The 23,623-nt window shown below is 40.9% G+C and overlaps 2 protein-coding genes across 19 annotated transcripts in view; both read left to right on the plus strand.

Annotated features, from left to right (window-relative positions):
• Nucleotides 1-23,623, plus strand: part of ADGRL2 (adhesion G protein-coupled receptor L2) — a 244,688-nt gene that overhangs the window by 99,158 nt on the left and 121,907 nt on the right. The gene's annotated exons all lie outside the window — the stretch shown is intronic.
• LOC307219260 (small ribosomal subunit protein uS5) lies at nt 1,041-1,973 on the plus strand. The gene has a single exon (XM_079982312.1). The coding sequence runs from the start codon at nt 1,063-1,065 to the stop codon at nt 1,951-1,953; it is 891 nt and encodes a 296-aa protein (XP_079838438.1). The 5' UTR covers nt 1,041-1,062; the 3' UTR covers nt 1,954-1,973.

A 23,623-nucleotide genomic window follows, 5' to 3' on the forward strand; every position in this document is an offset into this window, starting at 1 on the left:
TTTAGCACTTAGGGTACTGTCAGTTATGAAAATTACTTTAGTGTTCAAGCAACAAGTTTTCTTTGCATTGATTGTGACATGTGTGCATTTTTTGGCATTAAACTCGTGAGCATAAAAGTAAATCGTCGATTGGCCATCCGTTTGTCAAATACAGCCTCAAGAGACAGAGGAAAGCTAGCTTGAGATGTTGCTCCATTCTTAACAGTAGAAACAACTGGTTATAGATTTCTTTTGCAAGCAACTTGCCCTCCTTATCAGTTATGGATTTACTAGAATGAACAGAAAGTGTTCCATTTGAAATGTGGAGATACAAATGAAGATTTGAAACACTTTGGCTTCATATTCCTATTTCCTTCCTAATGCATCCAATTGTGATTTTTTCCCCCTGTCCGAGCAGAGGAATTTCCTCTCTCTCTCTCTCTCTCTCTCTGTGTGTGTGTGTGTGTGTGTGTGTTTTCTTACTATGTCATCAGATGACAATCTTATTCAAACAAGATGTTTCTTAGATGAATTTTAATTATATAGTCTAGGCTCAAATGTATACTTGGCACCATAATTCCGTTTGGGAAAATGAGGTTTTGTGGCCATTTAGAACTGATTATGCATTTCAGTGGGTTTGATATGAATCTGCTCTTAGTAAACAGAAAAAAGTACCCTTGTTTATTGTCCGTTTTCATTATTTAATTTGCAACAGATGAAGCTGGCATGCATACAGATTTCAAGTGATGTAAGTTATTGCCAATTAAGACTGATGAAGTCTTGAAAACTTAATTTTTATTTAAATGATTATTTTCCAGTCTTTTTTTTCACCAGTGCCCCCAAGGTTTGGTTTACAGTCAAAGAAAATATGAAGTCGTAAATACAAACATCATTTCATTTATTAAAATAGTAGGCGGTGAACACTTTATAATCTCTACAACCTGTTGTGAAGTGTATTATGAAAGAACTTCAGTTTCAGTTTTGAGTTAATTACTGGATGCATTGTTTATGATGGATTATTTAAAAAGTAAGTGTGAGACAATGTTAAAAGATTTGTAGAATGCTTCTAGTCGAGAACACCAAATGGCGGACGACGCCGGTGCTGCGGGAGGGGCAGGAGGAGCTGGAGCAGCTGCAGGTGCAGGAGCTGCTGCCAGGGGAGGCTTCCGAGGAGGCTTTGGCAGTGGAGGCCGAGGGCGTGGAAGAGGCCGTGGCAGGGGACGTGGCCGAGGGCGTGGAGCTCGGGGCAAAGCTGAAGACAAAGAATGGATTCCAGTCACCAAACTTGGTCGCCTAGTAAAGGACATGAAAATCAAGTCTCTGGAGGAGATTTACCTTTTCTCCCTTCCAATCAAGGAGTCTGAAATCATTGACTTTTTCCTGGGCTCATCCTTGAAGGATGAGGTTTTGAAGATCATGCCTGTTCAGAAACAAACCCGGGCTGGTCAGCGCACCAGGTTCAAGGCCTTTGTGGCGATTGGTGACTACAACGGTCACGTTGGTCTTGGGGTCAAGTGCTCCAAGGAAGTTGCCACCGCCATCCGTGGGGCCATCATTCTTGCGAAGCTGTCCATTGTGCCCGTGAGGAGAGGCTACTGGGGGAACAAGATCGGCAAGCCGCACACTGTACCTTGCAAGGTAACAGGTCGGTGTGGCTCCGTACTTGTGCGTCTCATCCCTGCGCCACGTGGTACTGGAATTGTGTCTGCCCCAGTTCCCAAGAAATTGCTGATGATGGCTGGTATTGACGACTGTTACACATCAGCGAGGGGCTGCACTGCCACCTTGGGCAACTTTGCCAAGGCCACCTTTGATGCCATCTCAAAGACCTATAGTTACCTTACCCCTGATCTGTGGAAAGAGACTGTGTTCACCAAGTCACCTTATCAGGAGTTCACTGATCATCTTGCAAAGACTCATGCTACCAGAGTGTCTGTGCAGAGGACCCAAGCAGCTGCTGTGGCAACTACCTAAAAGATGTACTTTAAAATAAAGTGACCAAGAGTGATTAAAAAAAAAAAAAAAAAAGATTTGTAGAATCTGAAGTCAGGCCTTTTTGAGTCAAAAATATATGTGGTTTATCATAGTTTGTGGAATCAGTCTGTCAGTAAATCATTTTATTTGTACACCACATTTCCAAAGTTAAAACCATGTTCAAGGTGGCTTACAACATATAAAAGAATTACATAATTGCAAGCATAACAAAAGTAGATATAAACAATAAACACAACATCAAAAAGTAAACAACCAACTTGAACAAGATCTACATAAATTGTAAGAGCTAAAATAAATATCAATAACAGCAACAGCCCTCACTCCCAACAAAGCCCCCTAAACAGTATCCAAGTCTGCTTAGCAGCCTCAGCTTTTGTAGCTGGAGTCCGTCAGGGCCCTGCCTTCTGAGGCCAGGTGGGAAAAAGGCTGCAAGGCAGGGAGCAGGTCTTCCAAGATGCACAGCCAAGATGGTCTCTGGCCTCATTAGCAGCCTCAGCTTCGCAACAGAGTATGTCTGCATACAATGGTTTTCTGAGATACAGTGCATCTTTAAAGGACTTGAGATAACACTGGCTCTTTTCTTACAATATAACCACATCATGTAAGATCTATACATAACTATTTGCTTAGTAACTTCATCAGTTAAATGATTAGAGCTGTAATGATTGGAAGGCTTCTGCTGAATTTACTTTCAAATAATCTCCGTTTAGCTTTATGTGCAAACCAGGAATTTTGGTTTACAACAAATGACTGTTAGGTGTTAAAACCAATTTCAATTCATGGTTTATGAAGCTGATTGGTTTAACTACCATGGTTACATAAACACAGTTTAGTGTGAATGCACAAACGTACAGGGTCCTGGAGAGGAGCTTGTAGCCACCAAAGTTTGGCTTTAGTGTGTTGTTTGAACCAAGGCTTGCAGTTAAGCTCTGTCCTGACTAACCACTAGCAGTAACCATGGTTTGTTCTAGGTTTGGCTTAGTGTGATATACAACCCAGTCCAGTATGTTTACATCATGATGCATGCTTTCATCCAAAATTTTCTTATGTCAGTTTGTAGATGACAGGAAGCTTGTTTAATACTTTGCTTTATTCTGATATTGCTTAGAATAAGATTTTTTTTTTGAAAAGGGTGCTTTCCTTTGTTGCTTTTTCTTTTCCTTTCTTTTTTTTGTTTGATGACAGAGATCTGCTTTATTTACCATGGCCCTGCCACATTTCATTCTGTCTAGAGAGTAGCTTATTGACTCACAGCAAAGATCAACTGGCGATAACTGGGAAGCCTTTTGCTAGAAAGGGAGCGGCTAAAGAGATGAGCACTGGTGACCCTGTTTCTGGTCAGACTAAACCATTGAGATGCTGATCAGTGTGCAGCAGTGCATTTTAACACATTCAGAGATGTTAAGCAACAGTAAAACTCCATAACCGTTTAAATGACAGCAGCTGACTATTTGAATTAACTTTCTATTTGGCTTAATTTGGGGTCCTAATTATTCCTAACTTACGTGAATAGATTTCAATTATAGTATACTATAGGGATTTGTAGCTAAGGCAACTGAAGGAATCATTTTACCTAAAGTACTTTTGTTCAACTGATTAAGGCAGGTTAAATGGAAGGCTAGAAAATGTGAAACCTCTTTCCTTGAGGGGACCTAAAAACAATTGCTTCAAATGGCACCAAGGAAACAAATGTGGTGAAAAAGAAGTTTGCTCTCCCTCTGTTGTAGAGAGCCCAAGTCTTCTTTGTTAATGTATCACATAATCCTAAATAAATTATCCATTCACCTATCCTGCAAAATAGAGGGTTTTGTTGTGGTTGCTATAATAAAATTGATAGCAAACAACTGGAAATGGAGAGCTATAATCCAGTAATTTAAGGCTGTGGTCCTATGGCATACCTAGGAGGAAGTAAGTCCCATATGTATAAAAACATAGCAGAGAACTGAAGTCATCCCAGGTCTGTAGCTTGCTGAAGTGCTTGTGTGTCTGCATTCACACATTTTCAGGTGCACAGCTATATGAATAAAACTATGCACTCTCTCTAGTAAGTGAGCAGTATGTTTTGCATTTCTTATGCCCCAGAACCAGAAGCGGCTCACTGGATGGAGTGGAGCCACTCTGGTAGTTCCCACCAGGTGGTTTGCTGTTAATTGCCAGGAGGAAGGGGGGTAATGTGGCATGGAGGTCATTGTGGTGCAAACACACCGGTAAGAGTGGTAGATTGGACATAATAAACAAGTGTCATCGTCCCCCACACAATGAAAGCGCCCCCGGGAGACCAGAGGATAGAGGCTGCTCAGTTATTTTGCCTTGGCTGCATTCGCCATCCCAGCGTCACCACTCCTTTTAGCTACCCACCCTATCCACTTTGGAAAAGATCTTGATAGCTTAGGTAGGGGAAAGCTATTTTGAATGGGAGGAAATGTTGAAGGGGAGCAGCTCCTTAACATTTCACTATTTAAAAGTTTTGCTTCCTAGGGCCACTTGGATTTAAATATATATCTACAGTGGTACCTCGGGTTAAGAACTTAATTTGTTCTGGAGGTCTGTTCTTAACCTGAAACTGTCATTAACCTGAAGCACCACTTTAGTTAATGGGGCCTCCTGCTGCTGCCGCACCGCCGGAGCACGATTTCTGTTCTTATCCTGAATCAAAGTTCTTAACCAGAGGTAATATTTCTGGGTTAGTGGAGTCTGTAACCTGAAGGGTATGTAACCCAAGGTAACACTGTATATATAGAGAGAGAGACCAACAGAAAGAAACTCATAAATCTAATTTATGTACTTGGATCCCAGAGCCCTGGCTTTTATTGGATCTTCATAAAACAAGTCTGAAGCTGCTGTTGGTGTGAATTTTGTATTTAGAGCTCCAAGAAGTACGAACTTAAAAAAAAAAAAATCAACTGGTAAATCCTTCACAGAACTTCACTTGATTTCCTAAATAGATATAGAATGGCACACCAATTCTAATAACTCTTACTCCTAAGTAAGTTCCACTGAAATCAATGGATATCACCACTTCCCATTTCAGTTTAGTAATCTTTTCTAGGCATGGGAAGCAGTGAATGTGCAAACTGTGAAATGGCTTCCTTGACAAACTTGGTGAAGGAAGTTGATCTATGGCATGAAGATAATCCTCCTATACTAAAACAAATCATTGGAGGTGCCCATCAGAATTCACCCAAATCTCTGGATGAGGTGACTGAATTTAGGGTCAGGTCCTTGGGTTTGTAGGCTCCAATTCTTAAACCACCATTAAATTATTGTTAGGAATGCAGATGTTGTTGAGGAGCTTTAGTGTTGCTTTCCCATCCTTGGGATGCAGAACCCTTGCTCCATTATGATAATGGTTACCAATGCCTTGGGTTGGGGGGTGGGGAGTGGGGCTAAGAACAAGAAATGGAACAATTGCATGCCAACCATGCATACATCTATGAATAACCTATTTCTGACATAAAGCCCTAGTTTTGAAGGGTCAGGTTTAATGTTTATGGCAAGTGAATGCTAATAGTTGATTTAATGCATTATTTGCAGTGTCTCTGTAAGTTGTTGTGGTGGTGGTGGTGTGCGTGTGTGTAATATTTGGTATAAATGTTTTCAGGTTCATTTAAATTTTGGTCCTTGTTTCATTTGACTTTTGCAACAGATCAGCACCCACTGTTTCATCACAAGCCCTATGAGAAAGACTGTCAACATGCACTCTTTTTTTAAAAAAAATTATTATTATTATTATTATTATTATTATTATTATTAATTTATTGAATTTATATACCACCCTATACCTGGAGGTGCTATAGCTGCCACCATACATATGTCTAGAATTGCACTGTTAGTCTGCTAGAGTTAAGTGTGCCTCTCATTTACACGGAAGTAGGAGAACTGTCACCCCGAGTTCCCAGTCTCCTGCTGGTGAGGCCACTGCCAGGAACCCAATCATGTAAAGTTTATTCCAAGTAATATTAAAGGTAAAATAAAAGAGGAGCTGAGTGTGAACAGTCACTGAGAATATCTGGTTAAGCTTCCACTATACAGCCTACTAACATCAGCAGAATCACACCAATCTCCTTGGTCACCACAAAAACCATGAAGTCTTCTTAGGAACTGGAGGGAGAACAACATAGAAGGGAGAATAGGCATTTTGTAATGTTATGGCTTTAGGAGAAGAAGTTGGACTTCAATAGAAATAGCCGCTGATACAGGAAGGTGCTCGCCTCACCTTTTGGGACCAGGAGATTGGACTGGAAAGGATGCTAATGAAGAAGGCGATTGCCTGGAAATCTCAAGTAGACTTGACAATGGGTTCTGTGATTGTACAGTGGTACCTCGTGTTAAGTACTTAATTTGTTCTGGAGGTCCGTTCTTAACCTGAAGCACCACTTTAGCTAATGGGGCCTCCTGCTGCCGCCACTGCACGATTTCTGTTCTCATCCTGAAGCTAAGTTCTTAACCCGAGGTACTATTTCTGGCTTAGCGAAGTCTGTAACCTGAAGCGTATGTAACCCGAGGTACCATTGTATATCTAAAGGTTGAAGGAATGCAACTCTGTTCTCCTCAAAGGAATGATGGCCAAATATCTTGGTTAGGGAGGTTGTGTATTTAAAGAGACGTACAGCACCTGCCTTTGATCAGAGTTTTGCTGGATGGCTTGCTCTTCTTACTGGTTTCTTCCATTTGAAAGTACTCCCGCCCCCCCTGCCAAATGCCAAAATCTTATTACAATAGGAAAATGACCCTTACCATGTAAGCAAAGAAAGTGGTCACAGCTGGTGCCTCCTTTGTGCACAGAATCTGCATGTCAGCAATTGGACGCGGTATTATTTCGGGGTATCTGTGTTATCATTGAATATGAAACTGTTTCCCGATGACAGACAGATGGAATGTTGTGCTGAATGTGTAAATTGGAATTATCGCATCTAGCATTTCTCTTTGCCAGGTGCCAGCTTGCTGCTACGGCTCGACACTAATGTTGAAGGGGTGCCAGGAGTGGTTTTATTTGCTAATTATCTCTTAGCATCTCGGGCAAACAGCTTGCCCAGGTGTTTTCAAAAGCACCTAGCAGGACAGTGCAAGGCTGCAGGTGCTCGTGTAGTGATAGGACAGCACACAGAATGCCGTTGGTATCCGCATCCATCTGTGTAATTGTTTTATTAAGCTCGGAGTTCTTTGAGCCTATAACGCACTCAAGTGCCAGGATGGCAATGCTATCGTTGAGCCTCTTGTTTTTGACTTACACCAGCTTTCTCTTAGTACTTTTCCTCCAGCCCCTTTGTTATAAAAAGAAAACGTGAGACGTTCTCTAGCAACAAATGAAGCCACAGGAGTTCTCCCCTCCCTCTGTTGGTATGAAATGCAGATGATGAAAGTGGAAAAGTTGGCTGAAGTTTCCATACTAAATAAGGTTTTTAGGGAACTATGGCCACTCATTAGGGTTTTTTGGGGTGTGTGAAATCAATGTAAAAGTTAGATTTTAAAAATAAAATTAAAAGAGAGAGAGAATGTGCCACTTTATCGCACCACATATTTGATCTCACTAGTCCTGTGGCCTGCTAATGTAGGCCAGGGTTATTAACACCACATTGCAGAGTGAGTAGGAAGAAGGGATGGCAAAAAAAGTGGGCTGGTCACTGATAAACTTTAAAAGAGAAAATGAAAGTCAAAATTGCTGGTTATGTTTTAAAGGAGCAGCCAGTGAAATACAGATTAATGTATTGTGCTCTTGTGATTAGGGAAATCTTCAAATAAACCAGTTAAACAATTCTTAAAAAAAAAAAAAACCTGAAAAAATAAACAAGAGTACATTGGTTTGGTATATATACACACAGAATAATATGAATTCCTTCCGCCAGCCCTTCTTCTTTCAGCATCCTATTTAAAGGGATTAAATAATTTTAGTAATGCTGTTTTGATCTGCCATTGACACAAAGACATCTCCTTTCTGAGGTTTTTGCCATGGCAGCTCTTTGTGGGCTGGAGTTAATCATTAACAGAATACAACTGAGTTGATAGCATTTTTATAGTTCTTTCAAAAATTGCTACTATATAACTCACTTTTAAATGGCACTGTTAAAAAAAAGAGTTGGTTTTGAGTTGGGGGGGGGATTCTCTTTTGTTCCGTAATCTAAAAATCCAGAAAGATGAATTATCTCTCCTCTGTGTCTTTTAATTAATGAGATGCAGCCTAAGACATTTCGTAAATTCTCATTCCACTGTCTGATTGCTATCCAGTATGCATCTAATGTGGCACATGCTTTGTCTTTGTTGTGGGTAGTTGGGAAGTATGCTCTTTTTGTACTTTTTGCTTTTTGAATGCTTGCATAGGGGGTATGCATTTCTGATTGCTTTGAAGAGCCTGAGGGAACTAATCTATTTATGGAGGTTCTCAAAACATTGGCTCATGACATCACTCCATTCTGTGGCTTGTGCTAATCATAATTTAGAATTCAAACTGTGGTTTGATGGCCCAGATGTATAGGCAAAGCAAGATTGACTTGCTGAACAATGTCCTACCTTCGCCCTTCAATTGCCGCTCAGTTCACCTGCCTCTGACGACTCCCTGGATGCCATTCTAAATGGCTTTGTATCGCCACCTAACTGGCAAAGTGATGCCATGTGTGCAATTGTGTTATCATTGTCCATATACTTTTAACAGGAAGGCTTCCTGAAAAGTCCATTCAGTTCAGAAGCTTTTGGGAAGGTTTCTGGTTTATACCAGGCTGTTGAGCTTTCCTTTATTATTTTACCTATTTTTATGCTCTGCTACAATTAATCATTTGGTTATTGGTTTATAACAGAATAAAGTAGCAACATCTGTGAGCCAGTCCTTCCCCTTCCCCACCCCTCTGCTTTCCTATCCCTGCCAATGCTCAGCTACAGCTGCTTCTGCTTCTGCATCTTCTACAGATCATTGCAGGCAGGTATTCAATCAGAACAGTTCTGGCCCAAACCTCCCCATGATGATTCCTGCTTGCTACATTGCTCAGCTCAGATTACATGCTGTTGACCTACACACAGCCCCCTAACCCAGCTGGAGTGTGTTGAAAGCACTGTACTTTTAAATTCCACTCTTTTTGATGTGGCTTGGCACCTTTCTTTTTGGCTGTGCATTCTCCAGAGTCCCTCAAATCTGCCTGACAGGTAGTAAACTAGAGAGGCATGTTTCCCAGATTGGGAAGAGACTGTGGAAGCTGGCACTTTTGTGTATGTGTTGCTGGTAGTTCATATTGTTAGAAAGGGTATCTTCTTGAACATCATCAACTTGTGTATTTTTGTGGTGGAGGAGGTTAAACCAGGGTCTAACAGGACAATTCTTATGTTCTTAAGTTGGTGCCACTGGATTCATTTTTAGTCTAGTTTTTATTTTATTTTAAGGGAGTTAGGAGGTCATTGATTGAGTGTTGTTTCAAATTCAGAAACTCAGAATATGTGTTTTCACTAGTGCAGTGGAGGGTGACATGCAGCAGTGGACTCTAGTTAGAAGATGGAAATTGATATTCTACTTGAGTGTGGCTCTAAAAGAGGCTGCAGTGGGATGTTCTATCTTCAGAAAGCTTGAACAGAGAAGCAAACTTAGATGCTAAATACATAGAAGGTAGAGAGCATGCTTCTGGAGTAGCATTGGAGTTCTGCTGGTGCGTCTTCTAAGAGTCTCAGCATCTTCCAAGCTCATAATTTAGGATTAATTTGAAGCCAGGGATGGGCAGCCTTTGTACCTCAAGTTAAATAGCTGCTTATATTGCCTCTCCATGCTCTTGCCCAGCAACTCACCTTGAGTGGCTAGAAGCTGTGGATAAAGACCAATCTGATGTCACAATTTCCCGTACCTTGTGAATTCACCTGTGTCTGACATTGTGGAACCATAATCTACTGCTTCATGTTCAGGGGGAAAGGAAGACTCCATTTGCAGATCTAGGGTTGCTTCCACCACTGTAATGCACTGTTTCAGTTGGCTGTGCTGGCCGCCACTGCCTGCATTTGTTGCTACAATGCCCCCTAGACCTGAGCCACAGGAGCTGTCTTGACTTGCCCTTGGTCTCACCTTGCTTTTGCTTTTCAGTGATGCCACTGCTCACAGCTTGCCTGGAAGGAGATCTATCCATGGTTTTCCTCTCCCCAAGGAATCAGCTGCTGTGGTTGGCCAGCTGTTTATTATAATTTAACTATAGGAGAGTGCCCAGGTAATCTTTAGAGGTTCTAGAAAATCCCCCTCTATGTTATGTGTTCTGGCAAGTCAGTTGACTGTGTCCTCCTATGACTTCAAACCCTTCTATGCATTGTTGGCTTACCCACTGGTCAGTGAAATACCAAGGCTGGGCTTCCTTGCTCTTAGGTGTGTGGTAGAAGTACCAGAGGTGGTAGATAGCATTGGTGCCTCTTTTATAGAAATTGCATAGATAAGTTTTGGGCTGCACCCCAAACTGGTAGTGATTTCTTGAGAATGCTGTTCTGAGAACAAATAGCTGGCACATACAAACAAGAGTAACCTAAAGCATGTGGCTTTCAGAAACTTCACACCTGAGTTTGAAGTTGGAGATGGCACATTAAGAGGTACTGTGTAAGGTGGGCAAGAGTGGTCTGTGAAGTTATTTGAGAATATATATATATATATGTCCAGACCTGACAAACCATAGTTTGCAAACCACAATTTCTAATTTGCCAGCCGATTGTAAAATATGGTTTACCAACTTACTGATGTTGCACCAACTCTTGGGTTAAGGTTCTCAAAAACCTATTTTGGCATGACCCCTGAACCGAACCACTGGTTTTCCTTGTGAACAAAAGTAATGACTTTCCAACAAGGTGCTCCAAGAAAAGGAAGCCAAGATTCTGTGGCTGATGGCTCTTACTGCTTTACAATTAAAGCGTTTTTATACATCAAGGCATAAAGCATTTCTTGAAATGATTTATAGCCAGATGCTGGCTAGAATTCTCATAGTTCACATTACAGATACCTCTCTTTCACTTTTGCCTCTGCATTAACATCAATTAGGTAGCCATATAAATAACGCATGAATAACGGGCAAGAGGGTCTTGGACACCTAAGACATCCTCCAACTGTTAATATCCAAGGGGGGCTAGGAATTTCATTGACATGATTGCTATGTATCATGCCCTCTTATTTTTCACATTACAGATTTACAACCCTTAGAAACTGAAATGTGCAATCAGGAAATACTATAGATGCTCCCGTAACTCAAAAACCTTTGATCTAGTTTGTTGGGGGCCACTGGATGAATCTCTAGTGATGTGAGCAGGGGGGGCCCTGAGTCCAGATTATGCCGTTGTTGCACTCTCTGGTTGCCACTTGCATGCACTTTCTCTTGTTAACGAGACTAAGGATTTTGTGGAGAAAAGGTACAGTGTGCTTTTATTGCAAGCATGGCTTCAGGTGGCAGTTGCTGTTTGTTTTTCTTTTTTTTAATGATGTGTGTTTGGAATCAACAATCTATTTTAAAAGTATGTATATTTGCATTTAAAATTCTAAATACAGAACACCTTTAAAGTTGGAAAGAGCTTAATTAGCACAGCACACATGGTTGTGATTTGCTTATAATTTATGTAGTTTGTAAGGATAGCTGACAAATTAATGCTAAAATGAGGAATGTAAAAACAAAAAATCCAAAACCAACAACATTTGATTTGATTCCTGTGAAGGAAATTGTTAGTTTTGGATGTGTACAGAATGTGTGGCCACATCAGGTTCAGACTGGCGCAGCTGATGGTCCTGGGGATCATGTCTCTTGGAGGATCTGTGAGACTTTAGAGCAGCGGTTCTCAACCTGTGGGTCCCCAGATGTTGTTGGACTACAACTCCCATCATCCCTGAGCTCTGGCCTTGCTAGCTAGGAGTGATGGGAGTTGTACTTCAACAACATCTGGGGACCTGCAGGTTGAGAAAGGCTGCTTTAGAGTGACCCACAGGTGAAAAACCTCTCCCCTAACACTAAATGCCCCATTTGGGGGCGTTCCACTGGATACCAGCTTCAGGGCTCCCCCATCTCCAGCAGCCATCTTCCTTTCCACTAGTGGAAGGGAGTGAAGAGGTGACTTTGCTGCAGCCTAACCTTTCCCCCCAGTAGCATGGTATAATAGTATCGCAACCCCGGTCGTGCATTGCATAGACTAGTAGAGTGGGCAGTGATTATTATTAACAGAAGAGTGGACTTTGAGATGCCTATTGTGTAAGTGCAGACTGATGGGCTGGGAATATGGTTATATGTGATAAAGGGAATACAATGGCGCCCTGCAAGACAAATGCCTCGCAAGACGAAAAACCCGCTAGACGAAAGGGTTTTCCGTTTTTCGAGGCGCTTCGCAAGACGAATTTCCCTATGGGCTTGCTTCACAAGATGAAAACGTCTTGCGAGTCTTGCGAGTTTTTTCCCTTTCCCTCCCCTTTTTCTAAGCCACTAAGCTGCTAATAGCCGCTTAGCCACTAAGCCGCTAATAGCCGCTAAACCGCTAATAGCGCTAATCCGCTAAGCCGCTAATAGGGATGCTTCGCAAGACGAAAAAACTGCTAGACGAAGAGACTCGCGGAACGGATTATTTTCATCTTGCGAGGCACCACTGTATTAGCCATGTGACTACAAACTGTCACTTAAATTTACATTTCAAGCCTAGATTTTTATTTTAATGTCTAAGGCAATATTCCTGGGTAGAGTTGTATGGGAAAACACATTTTTGTAGCTGGATTGAACTTGAGCATGCTGAGTATGTTAGCCTTTTCTTTAAAAAGGCAGTGTTCATAGGGGTGTGGAGCTAAGCTGGAAAGTGGATAATAACTACTGAAATCTAAGTATTGGAGTAGCTCTGAGCAGAATTTTCACTAGTTCAAGGGCCAGAATTGGTTACATGGTTCCCTGCCTTTTCCCACGGCTAGTAAAAATCATAGTCAGTTGTGCAAAATTTGCATTTCTCCCCTTTTTCTAGAAAACCACAGGATCCTGCTTTTCTTGGCACAAAGTTTTGTGGTCCAAAGAATATGCTTGCTAAGTGGCTAAGGGAAAGAATCATTAAAAAAACCCAACTCACGAAGTTTTCTAATGGCCACCATGGCTTTCTAAACCTCCTCCTTCTATATATCTAAGGTTGTAGATATGCAAAGTGGGAAAACATCATTTTCAGTGTTAAAAGATAATTATGTTTCTTTTGCGTGCTCAGGTAATTTGTGGTTTCTCCCTGAGCTTATCTGAGCAATTAAACAAGAGAGGAAATTACATAAAATCAAGATATACATCATCAACATCAAGCCTGAATAAAGGCATCGTGAAATAAAATATAGTTGCCCTAGTATAAGAATGTCCCCCCCCTCACGACATCATGCTTTTTTGTGTGTTTTCCTTTTAATCATTTCCTTTTTTAAAATTTTGGCATAATCATATACACATTTCAACTCTATAGTTTTTAAAAAAATGTCCTGAAAAAAACACTCCCTTTTTTGTAGGTTGTTGAAAAGTGAGCTCTCAAATTATTCTGGCTGCAGCCATATGAGTTGCTCTTCGAAATCAAGTCTTTAGCATAAGACGGCTGCTGCGACGGCATCCTCTTTCATCTTTTGCCCCCTCCCTCCCCCCTGCATTCCCACACTTGTGCCTGCATTTTCCAAAGGTCAAGCCTATTGGGGATGGTCTTGTAAACCAACCCCAGTAATAATGTAATAAAATGCAACTGATTCTGTGCAATATGGGTAGTAGAAACAGCCAAGGCTGGGCCTGTGCTTACCGTTTTCATTAAAACAAAGTAGCAGTGATTTCTTTCTCCTTGCCTTGTCTCCATCCAAAATCTTTAACAGTTTTCATCAAACCGAGTTCCACCCATGCTTTCAAAAAGAACCCCAACCCCCTTTTCATGTAGAAAATAAATATATTTCCATTTGTTACATGCACCGCATGGTCGGTGCCGCACATGGTATATCTGATACGCTTTTAGGAATTTTTGGTCTGCTGAGGGATGACATTAATTGTAGATTTTAAATCTTTGTATCTAATTGAAGCCCCCAACCTCTGGTGAAAAGGTAATCAGCGTGGATGACTTTGTTACAATAAGGAGCACTTTGTCGCTTTGACTTTGTCAAGAGGCAATGGTATTCTTAATCAAATATGTTCAAATTTTGCCTGTGTTGAGAAACTTTAATGTTCATTTGACCTAATTAATGGGCTGAATGGTTAGAAGGTGAAATGAGATAAGGCCATCTTGAGTGTCCCAGAGTTTCTTGGAAGCTAGCTTGTGTTCCAAGAAGGAAAACTACATGTATTGCCATTGTAGAAGTATAATGTCCATTATAATTAATCCAGAATGCGTCAGCTAGACTGATGACTAGGAGTGGCCACCGAGACCATATAACACTGGTCCTGAGAGACTTACATTGGCTCCCAATACATTTTCGAGCACAATATAAAAGTGTTGGTGCTGACCTTTAAATGGCCTCGGCCCAGTGTACCTGAAGGAGCATCTCCACTCCCATCATTCTGCCTGGACACTGAGGTCCAGCACCGAGGGCCTTCTGGCAGTTCCCTCACTGTGAGAAGCGAAATTACAGGGAAGCAGGCAGAGGGACTTCTCAGTAGTGGCGCCTGCCCTGTGGAACACCCTCCCATCAGAGGTCAAGGAAATAAACAACTATCTTACTTTTAAAAGACATCTGAAGGGAGCCCTGTTTAGGGAAGTTTTTAATGTTTAATACTGTATTATGTTTTTAATATTCGGATGGGAGCCGCCCAGAGTGGCTAGGGAAACCCAGCCAGATGAGTGGGGTATAAATAATAAATTATTATTATATTATTATGTCCATGATTCTAGAATTCTTGCTGTGTTTGGTCTATTATGCCCATTTCATACACTGAGTTATATAATAATTCAAAGTTTTTGCATAGTGGACTTCTTACATGAATCCTTCGATCAAGGTCTATTATTGCTGCAATAGTTTCTTGCCTGACTAAAGCCTTAGTGGATACAGATTATTGGTTTTTCCATCTTTCCTGACATGTGAATCACTTTCCTTTTTTAAACAGCACTTGTGCAAAAATGTTTGGATGTGCATGGGTCAAGAAGTGGGCTTGTATTTAAGCACATGACTGGTAGGCTGTGGCTACAGTGGAATGGATAAGCAAATAGTGATATTTGACAATGTGTTAAAGCCATTAACCATGTGTTAAAGCCAACCAATGTGGTTAATAGTCATTTTGGGCTTGAAAGAGCTATGTTGAAATAATCATCCCAGGGCCTATGAGGGGCCCCAGAAGTGTATAACTGGAGACAAAGCCACAACTTGGTTTAGTTTGAATATATCCCCTTGGTAAGTCTGTATTATCCTGCCAACTAGTAAGGGTGGTTTTACCATACAGATGCAGAAAATGGCTGCATGTAGTCCATTCAGTATTCTTAGGTGAGCTTCTGGCTACATTAGGGTTGTCACACACCTGGATTTTCCCGTGCATATCTGGAATATTGCAGTCTGCAGCCATATCAGGGTGGAAATCAGGAAAATGCCTGGGAAATTCCGGACGTATGTCAGTCCATGTTCGCATTTCTTGATCAACAACTCGCCCCCCCCCCCCCCGATTTTCACTGTTTGAAATATGGCAACCTTAGGCAACATTTGCACATAATGGTATGCCATGGTTTATTATAACCATGGTTTGTTCAATGAACCAACAGTGGTCATAGATGAGCGAGCAAGCCATGGTTTGCTTATTTTCCAGCTGCTCTTGCTTGTGGTTCTGTAGCTTGGTGATAGGGTAGATGCGTAAAATCATAAGTAATCAGGGCTTTTGGATTCAGACATAATGCCAAATCAAGTTAAAACAAACCAGGGTTAGTAAGCCATCCAAGTCCTCGGATTGAGGGTTGTTGCTAGAAAACATAACACAGGTAAAGGTAAAGGTAAAGGTACCCCTGCCCGTACGGGCCAGTCTTGACAGACTCTGGGGTTGTGCGCCCATCTCACTTAAGAGGCCAGGGGCCAGCGCTGTCCGGAGACACTTCCGGGTCACGTGGCCAGCGTGACATCGCTGCTCTGGCGAGCCAGAGCCACACACGGAAACGCCGTTTACCTTCCCGCTGGTAAGCAGTCCCTATTTATCTACTTGCACCCGGAGGTGCTTTCGAACTGCTAGGTTGGCAGGCGCTGGGACCGAGCAGCGGGAGCGCACCCCGCCGCAGGGATTCGAACCGCCGACCTTTCGATCGGCAAGTCCTAGGCGCTGAGGCTTTAACCCACAGCGCCACCTGCCACAGGTAGTTTGGACAAATGAACCATATTTTAGCCATACTTTTTATAAGCCATGGCTTAAGTGTTATGTTTGAAACATGCCCCTAAAATGTAGCTTTATTTCTTTGTAAGAAAGCTTTTCTCTCTAGAAAGAGCAATAATAATTCTTGCATTAAAAAAATAAAATAAAGGGAATTATCTGGGATTCTGAATGTACTGATAAACACATTATTACAAGTATTCTGCATGCCTGATTTTTCATTTTCATGGAATGAACTGGCCCTAACTTCAAAATGTGCCTGGCAGCCGGTGCTGAAATATTTTTTGGTGTGCTCTGGGAATTCCCTGTAGCATTTTGATGACTTTTATTATAGCGCCACAAAGCAGCTGGCGTGGTGTGTAGATTAAAATGAAACTTTTACAAGAATGATAAAGTGTCAGACTGATTTTTATCCTGACATTTCTGGGCAGGCAGGTTTTAATTATTTGACTAAAGTTGCTAATTCTGTTCAGCGAAAAAAGCAGCGGCAGCAGCGTTATCTGGATGATAGATGTAGATGTCAGAAAATCACAGAGGGTTCCACATCTTTGATTAAAGGTGCTACTTTGGTGTTAAACCCACATTATGAGGGCATCTTAAATTCTATTGATTCTGTCAGCTTTGTTTTTAATGTGCTGCTAAAACTCAGCGTTCGAATAGGCGCGTGCACACACACGCACACCCGAAAGGGAGGAAAATTGCACTGAATGACATTGAACTCCTCTCCAGTTGCCAGTTTCTCAGATAGTCTCCGAAAGACTGTCCCTGTGTCTATAACTCAAGAAAGGACTCTGAGAAACATGGATTTTAGTTGACTTGGCTGTCTTGCTTTAAGTTGCATCATTTTGTTGTACATGCTTCACCCATCTCAGGGCATTGTATCAGAGCACGTGCTTGGGGGACGCGCAGCTGTCAAGCATTATTCCAGATAAACAGAGCTGTAGCTGAAGCATATCGGAAAAACTGTCCAAAAATCAGATGGCTGCTCTTTCTTCCAGTGTGAGCTTGCCTTTTATTTAGCTATCACAGCACAAAAGGAGTTTGGAACAGGAAGTATCACACTTGGCACATTTTTTTTTTTAAAAAAAACTAATTCGCATTCAAAAATTGTCTACCTGCTTTTTTGTTGTTGTTCAAGGCCTGTCGCTTGTTATGACCCAGGGCACACCAATGTTTCTTTTACTCCCCCCGCCCCCCGCCACAATCTCCATGGAGTTCTGCTGTTCTCAGTGATATGATGAGGAACAATTCAAGGATGCAGATAACAATGAATCCTATTTAGGTATTTCTTTATTTATTGTAATTCTTTTTGAAGTGAACAGCAAGATCAGGGTGGTAACACTGAGAGTATGCTAGAGGGTTGGTTTGCATCGGCACACTTAAAAGAAAATGATCTCTCTCTTTTTCACTAGTTCTTCAGACTGAAGCAAATTATTTTTGGAATGGGTAGACTAGGAAATCTCCCATTACAGAGACCAAGTGAATTCAGGTATGAAACACTTAAAACAACAGCAAAAAGCCTCTTATAACTCCAGCCTGCTGGTATGTAGTGCAGATAACAGCAGAATGATTTAGGTCAAATTCCCCATAGGGCTGTTCCTGTAATCCCTGTTGAATTCTGGACCATCTCCAGGTGATCAGCTACAGTTCAGATCCAGCTTCATGCTCCATTTCCCTTTATAAAGACTTAAAGCCCTACGTTATCAGAAATCAACAGTCCTTCATTTGCTGCATAGTACACATTTAGCAGCCAGACTTCTTCTTTAGCTCTTCCCAGTTCCCAGAAACCAGGAAGCTGGCACAAATCCATCAGACAGAGGCTCATCCACAGTGGTCCTATAGGAGGCATGATTGATGAAAGGGTTTGGTCTCAGCTTATACTGCCTCTGGGACACTTGGACTGAATCCTGTGCATCCTGGCGAAGCAGAGCAGGATTGAACTCTAGAAGATTATCACTTGGAAAGGATTTTGGCAGCAAGTGCATTTTCACCTCTTCTTACCCCCCCCCCCACTCCCTTTCCTTTTCCTTTTCACAGCAAATGGCTTTGTTGGCTTACAGCTTGAAATTCCCTGTCCACTTTAACCAAGTTCCCACTCATCCTTTGAAAGGTATGGGAAGAGTAAATGTAGGTTGCAGTCCTTTGCAGCTTTCCTGGGAGTAAGTTGAACTCCAAGAACTTACTTCTGAGTAGACACATAAGTATTCTGTTAATGAAATTATTGCTGATTGCAAATGTTGAGAGGTAAAAAAAAGTCTCCGTGTTTTGATCACTATGTATCCTATGCAATTCAAAATTGTATCTGGTAAGCATTAGCCTAGGGATTTAATACCCCACTGTTATGAGAAGATAACATCATTGTACAGGAATAAAATATTTGCTGGAACCCATCTTGCTTATTGGGTAGAATTTAAAGTCTGCAATATAGAACTTTTTAAAAAGCCCAGCTTGTGTCTGATTTTCATTATGCGTTTCAACAGGAATGTGGGAAACACTAAAAGCAGTCAGCATATGTTGAGTTTTTATCTTTCATAAACTGTTTTTCAAAGTGTACACCTGGAAAATGAAGGATAAATTGAGAATACGGAAGGGTGGGGGAAGATTCTCTATCCCCCCCCTTCCTGCTTTTAAGTAGCTGCTGGGAAAGAGGGAATAGTTTGAAAACATCTTGTAATCATGAATTAGAATGAATTATGTCACATAGCTGTGGAGGCCATTTAGTATTTCAAAAACACAGCAGGGGACCTTTTTTAAAGACATAATTAAAAACAACAGAAGATATAGACTGTTATGGATCTTAAGTTCTAGGCTTCCGGAATAATTTAAGTCCCTCTGAAATACCCCTTGCTGTTGTCATCTATTAGCATCTGTGTGATATTTCCCTTCAGTCAGTGCTTTCACTTTAGGAAATGGGGCAAAAAGTCAATAGGTCAGGCCTAGATTGGTCAGTATTCCAAGCATTTCAGTTAAATTCCATTCAGTTAATTTTAGATGAAAAGACACTTTAAAGGGAACATTTGAATAACACATGGTATGTACTGCTGGGAAATAATTTATCTTTAACAAGGAAAAGACATTGTCAATTTGGTTGATGTATGCATATTGGTGTAAATAATGGATCCGTCTGAAAAGGCTACGGGTGTGAGATCCCTTCCCAGGGGAACCTCTGTGCCAAACCTACTTGGTATTGTATTGGATGATTTAAATTTACACTTGACTGTTCCATTTATTCTGCATGATGAATTGAAACGATTCTGTGGCATTTCAACACACTGCCACCATCATTGCATTTATTTCCTCCTTGATTCCCAAAAGAACATGCATAGGAATTCAATGAGGATGAATGTAGATACACATTTGTGTGTGTCTACACTTACCCACATGTTCTCTATTTAATTTTATGGAGAGAGGACATATGCAGGTGCAAAGAATGTGTTTTTTCAATCTTTCAGTTGAAGTGAATGAGGGAACCTTCACACACAATTATGCCCCATCTCCCATGAATCAAGGCACATTCAGATCTCTGGATTGAGGAGAAAGAATCATAGAATTGTAGAGCCTGAGGGTCATCTAGTTCAATTTGAACATAATGGGGATAAAGAATGGGAATAAACGAGAGCAATACGTTCATAGTATCTGCAATGTAGAGAAACAATGCCGGAATCATGCCCACAGCTTTCCCACAGGGTGGGCTCAAACCACCAACCTTTTGGTTAACAGCCAGATGCGCTGACCCATTGCACCATGTTTGAGGAGTACTCCTGAAGACAGTATTATGAAGACTTGCAGACACATAGAATGTCTCTGCTTTGCTCACAGCTGTGATTGGATCTGACAAATGTTGCTAGACTCCCAACCCTAAGGTTTTTGACCTGCGAGTTTATTTTCACAGGGGTATAGGGAGGTTCTATATACAGATACTTTTATCCCTTAGTAAAATTTGCTTGCATTTTAATTCTTGCAACATTAATTGTTTATGGAGAGTTTATTTTTGGTATCAAGTGATTCATTTTATTGAACTGCAATTCAATGACATTTTCCAGCAACCTAGTCAAAAGAAGACCTTCCACCCATGTTTTCCACACTATTGTTAATCTTATCAATAGTATAGCCAGGGCCGTCTTACCCATAGGTAAGGCTCTCAGGGATGCCAGGCTGAGAGCCTAGGGCCTTAGAGTTGAGTCCCATGAAGAGTCTATCCATCGGTCGGAGTGCTGCGGCAGGCTCTTCTGTTGCGGGTGGCTCTGCGCCACGAGTTCCAGGGCAACTGAGCCAGCGAGACGCTGAGGTGGCCAGCCGGCTCCACCCTCCTGTGCCCCTGGGACTGGCCAATTGGGGGGGGGCGCCGAGCGGATCTTTGCACCCCTGCGCCGCATATGCTTAAGACAGCCTTGAGTATAGCCATGGCTAATAAGGATCACATGAAGTTAATATTTTGGCTGCAGCTTCTTGCCCCCTTCTTTCATTTTTCTCTTGTATCGACAAGTTGTTATCTACTATCCTCTCAAATCTAGTGACATACTTCTCACTATGTTTAGGGGTCAGCAGTGCAGTGACACCAGCCATTGGCATCTTTAAGCAGGATATTGTCTAATACAGTATATAGCTTCATTCCCTTTGCCATTACATAAATAAAGCATTCAGTGTGTGCATCAGTGCCATCAAGCATGAATACCCCGGTGGACTGGGAATTAAACGCCAAGTGAGGGTCAGAAGCAACAAAGGCTGAATAACATTCAGCAAATATATACATATTAGGTAAGGAACACTGCTCCTGGTGCAGAAGAAATTGAATAAGCACCTTGCAATGTCTAGATGGAGCATAAAGACTTCTTTTGTGTGCCTCAACAACTATCGTTAAGCCATGCAGAATATTCCTTCATGGAATGAGCCAGACAATGGTTTATTAAAGTACAAGGGGAAATGTTTGCATTCTAGATTCCTTGATGGTACTACTATATTGCATTATGGTTATTTTATTTCATTGGCTGGAGCATTATGGGTACGTGAGCCTGCAGAAACACATTACATCTTTCCTGGGGTTTTCCCCAGTCAAGAGATAATGTTGAACAAGATAACCTTTTCAATTATGAAAGTGCTATGATTTCTTTGATTATTTTCTTCTCCAAAGAAAAATTTCAACCTGTTCTCATGCATTTTTATTGTAGTGTCATTAGTGCAATGTAGATTTTTCCAGTCCAATGTAAAATATTAACATGTATTAAATCATATTCCCTTGAAGCCCAATTTCTCCAACTTTCACTTTTTTGGGGGGGTATACTTCAGACTTCACCATGAGCTTCCAATCATTTGGTTGTAGGTAACATATGTCTCATTTCTCACCCATTTTTGGTCACTTAAACAAGTTCTAATAATTGAATCTACAAATATGTGAAGTGATTATATTCTTCTAGGTAGTTCCTCATCAAAAATGCTACCAGAGCAATAACAAACAAGACACCAGCTGTTTGTAGATTTACTGTCTAAACACATGATACAAAAGGAAGAAAAGGATGGAGAGGAAAGAGTTAAGCAAGCAAGCACTTGTTCTTAAAGTTACAAAGCTATTATAATGTTCATTTTAATTATCTTACTACAAACAGGTAAGACCTACCAGGATAATAAGTAAGCAGATGCAAATAAACTGACACTCAGATAATAACCAACATTTCATTTTTATTTTTAGAACAGTTGAATTGTGTGTGTGTGTGTGTGTGTGTGTGTGTTCATGTTCATGTTCATGTTCTCTGTTCTCTGCTTTCTTCATGCACACACACGCTCGCACGCACACACACATACACACTCACACTCCATTTTCTTAACCTTTAAAAAGAGCCTATAAAATGAATGCTGAAGGATCTTGAAATCATTCTGGTTCTGCAATAGGGATATGACTCTGGACCCATTAAATACAGGGATGAGGTGGGAAGCTGTTGTTTTTTTACATGTTACTAGACCCCACCTCGCATCAGCTCCTGTTGGTATGGTCAACAGTCTCAGATGATTGAAACTGGTGTTCAGCAACATCTGGAAGATCCCAAGTTAGCCACCACTAGATTAAGCCACATTTTAACTATTAGGTGCCTAATATTAGCCTTTAATATTGACACAATAAAGATCTCTGTCTCTTTTCCCCCCATTCTGAATTCATTTCCCATACATCACATTCCTTCTCAAAGTTATTAACAACACAGTCGTATTCCTGCCTACTGAAATGTAAGCCTCATTGAGTTGAGCATGATTTACAGCCAGGTAAATGTGTGTAGGATTGCAGCCTTATGTAAATTGTAAAGGCATCACATCAACTGGAACTACTTATCCTATTAGAATATATCTGCCTATGTTGGCCCAGAGGTTTCATATATATAATTTCTAGAGTTAATTTAGAAAGAAGCTGTTAACATTTCATAATAGCTGCTTATCTGTGACCCTTTGTCCAAACCATTTTGGTTTTTTTAAAATTTTAATTTAAAAGCCATGGGGCATAAGAAACAAAAACAAAATAAGCAAAGCTTTCAAAGTGCTGGACAGACCTTGGGAATCAGAGATCCAAATATCCTAATTTCAAGATGAATAAAAAACATCTCAAGGGAACACTCACAGTTATCAGTAATTGAACATTCCTGGCAATTATTCATCCAAAGGAATAATTATCCCTTGATTCAGTTTTCTGAGTAAGTCACCTATTAAATTTTGCTCTTGTGTGTTAACAAAGACTTCTTAATAAAGATTTTTGTCTTTTCATTTTGCTTGTTCATAAAATAATCTCTGGAAATAGTAAAAAAATGATTTTAAAGCAATAGCCAGAATAATTTGTTTTTATAGACATGGTCAAGTTTTTTCACTTCTCAGCTTCGTTGTTTTGAAGGAAAGAACTGTTCAGTGGTTGGGCGTGTCTTTTGTGTTTGATGCTAATGGTTGATGATTTTGCTGATGGGAAGAAATGCTGATTTGTACTTGGCAGTATACACTTTTTATTTGTTTTGTGTCATTTTAACATTTTGATACATCCCTTGTGAATTCTTCAGCACGCGTTCGTATTGCAGAGCTAAAATAACATAGGCTGGCCTTTGATCTAGGCACATGGTATTATTTTGAAGAGCAGCTTAATCTGTACACATCCAGTCTGCCTTGAGAAGAAAAGTCAACCCTTAAGGGAGCTTGCTAAGGCTACTGAATGGCACATGAAAGTAGCAGTAGCCATATTGTACACAGAACTAGTCAGTGTACAATAGCCAATAATACATTGTCTGCGAATATTGCACCATTTTTGCTTGTGTATGTTGGCAAACTCCAATCCCCTGGTACCAACCAGTTTACTCAATCCCAATTCCTGTGCTAATGAACCTGCTAGACCCAGTTGCCATTCCTGTATGCATGCAGTTATGACTTCCTAAAGC

The sequence above is a fragment of the Podarcis cretensis genome (assembly GCF_951804945.1).
Source record: "Podarcis cretensis genome assembly, chromosome: 6".
Classification (NCBI taxonomy): Eukaryota; Metazoa; Chordata; class Lepidosauria; order Squamata; family Lacertidae; genus Podarcis; species Podarcis cretensis.

What these genes read in the sequence shown, in the direction of transcription:
- LOC307219260 (XM_079982312.1), top strand. Translation starts at nt 1,063, where the DNA reads ATGGCGGACGACGCCGGTGCTGCGGGAGGGGCAGGAGGAGCTGGAGCA.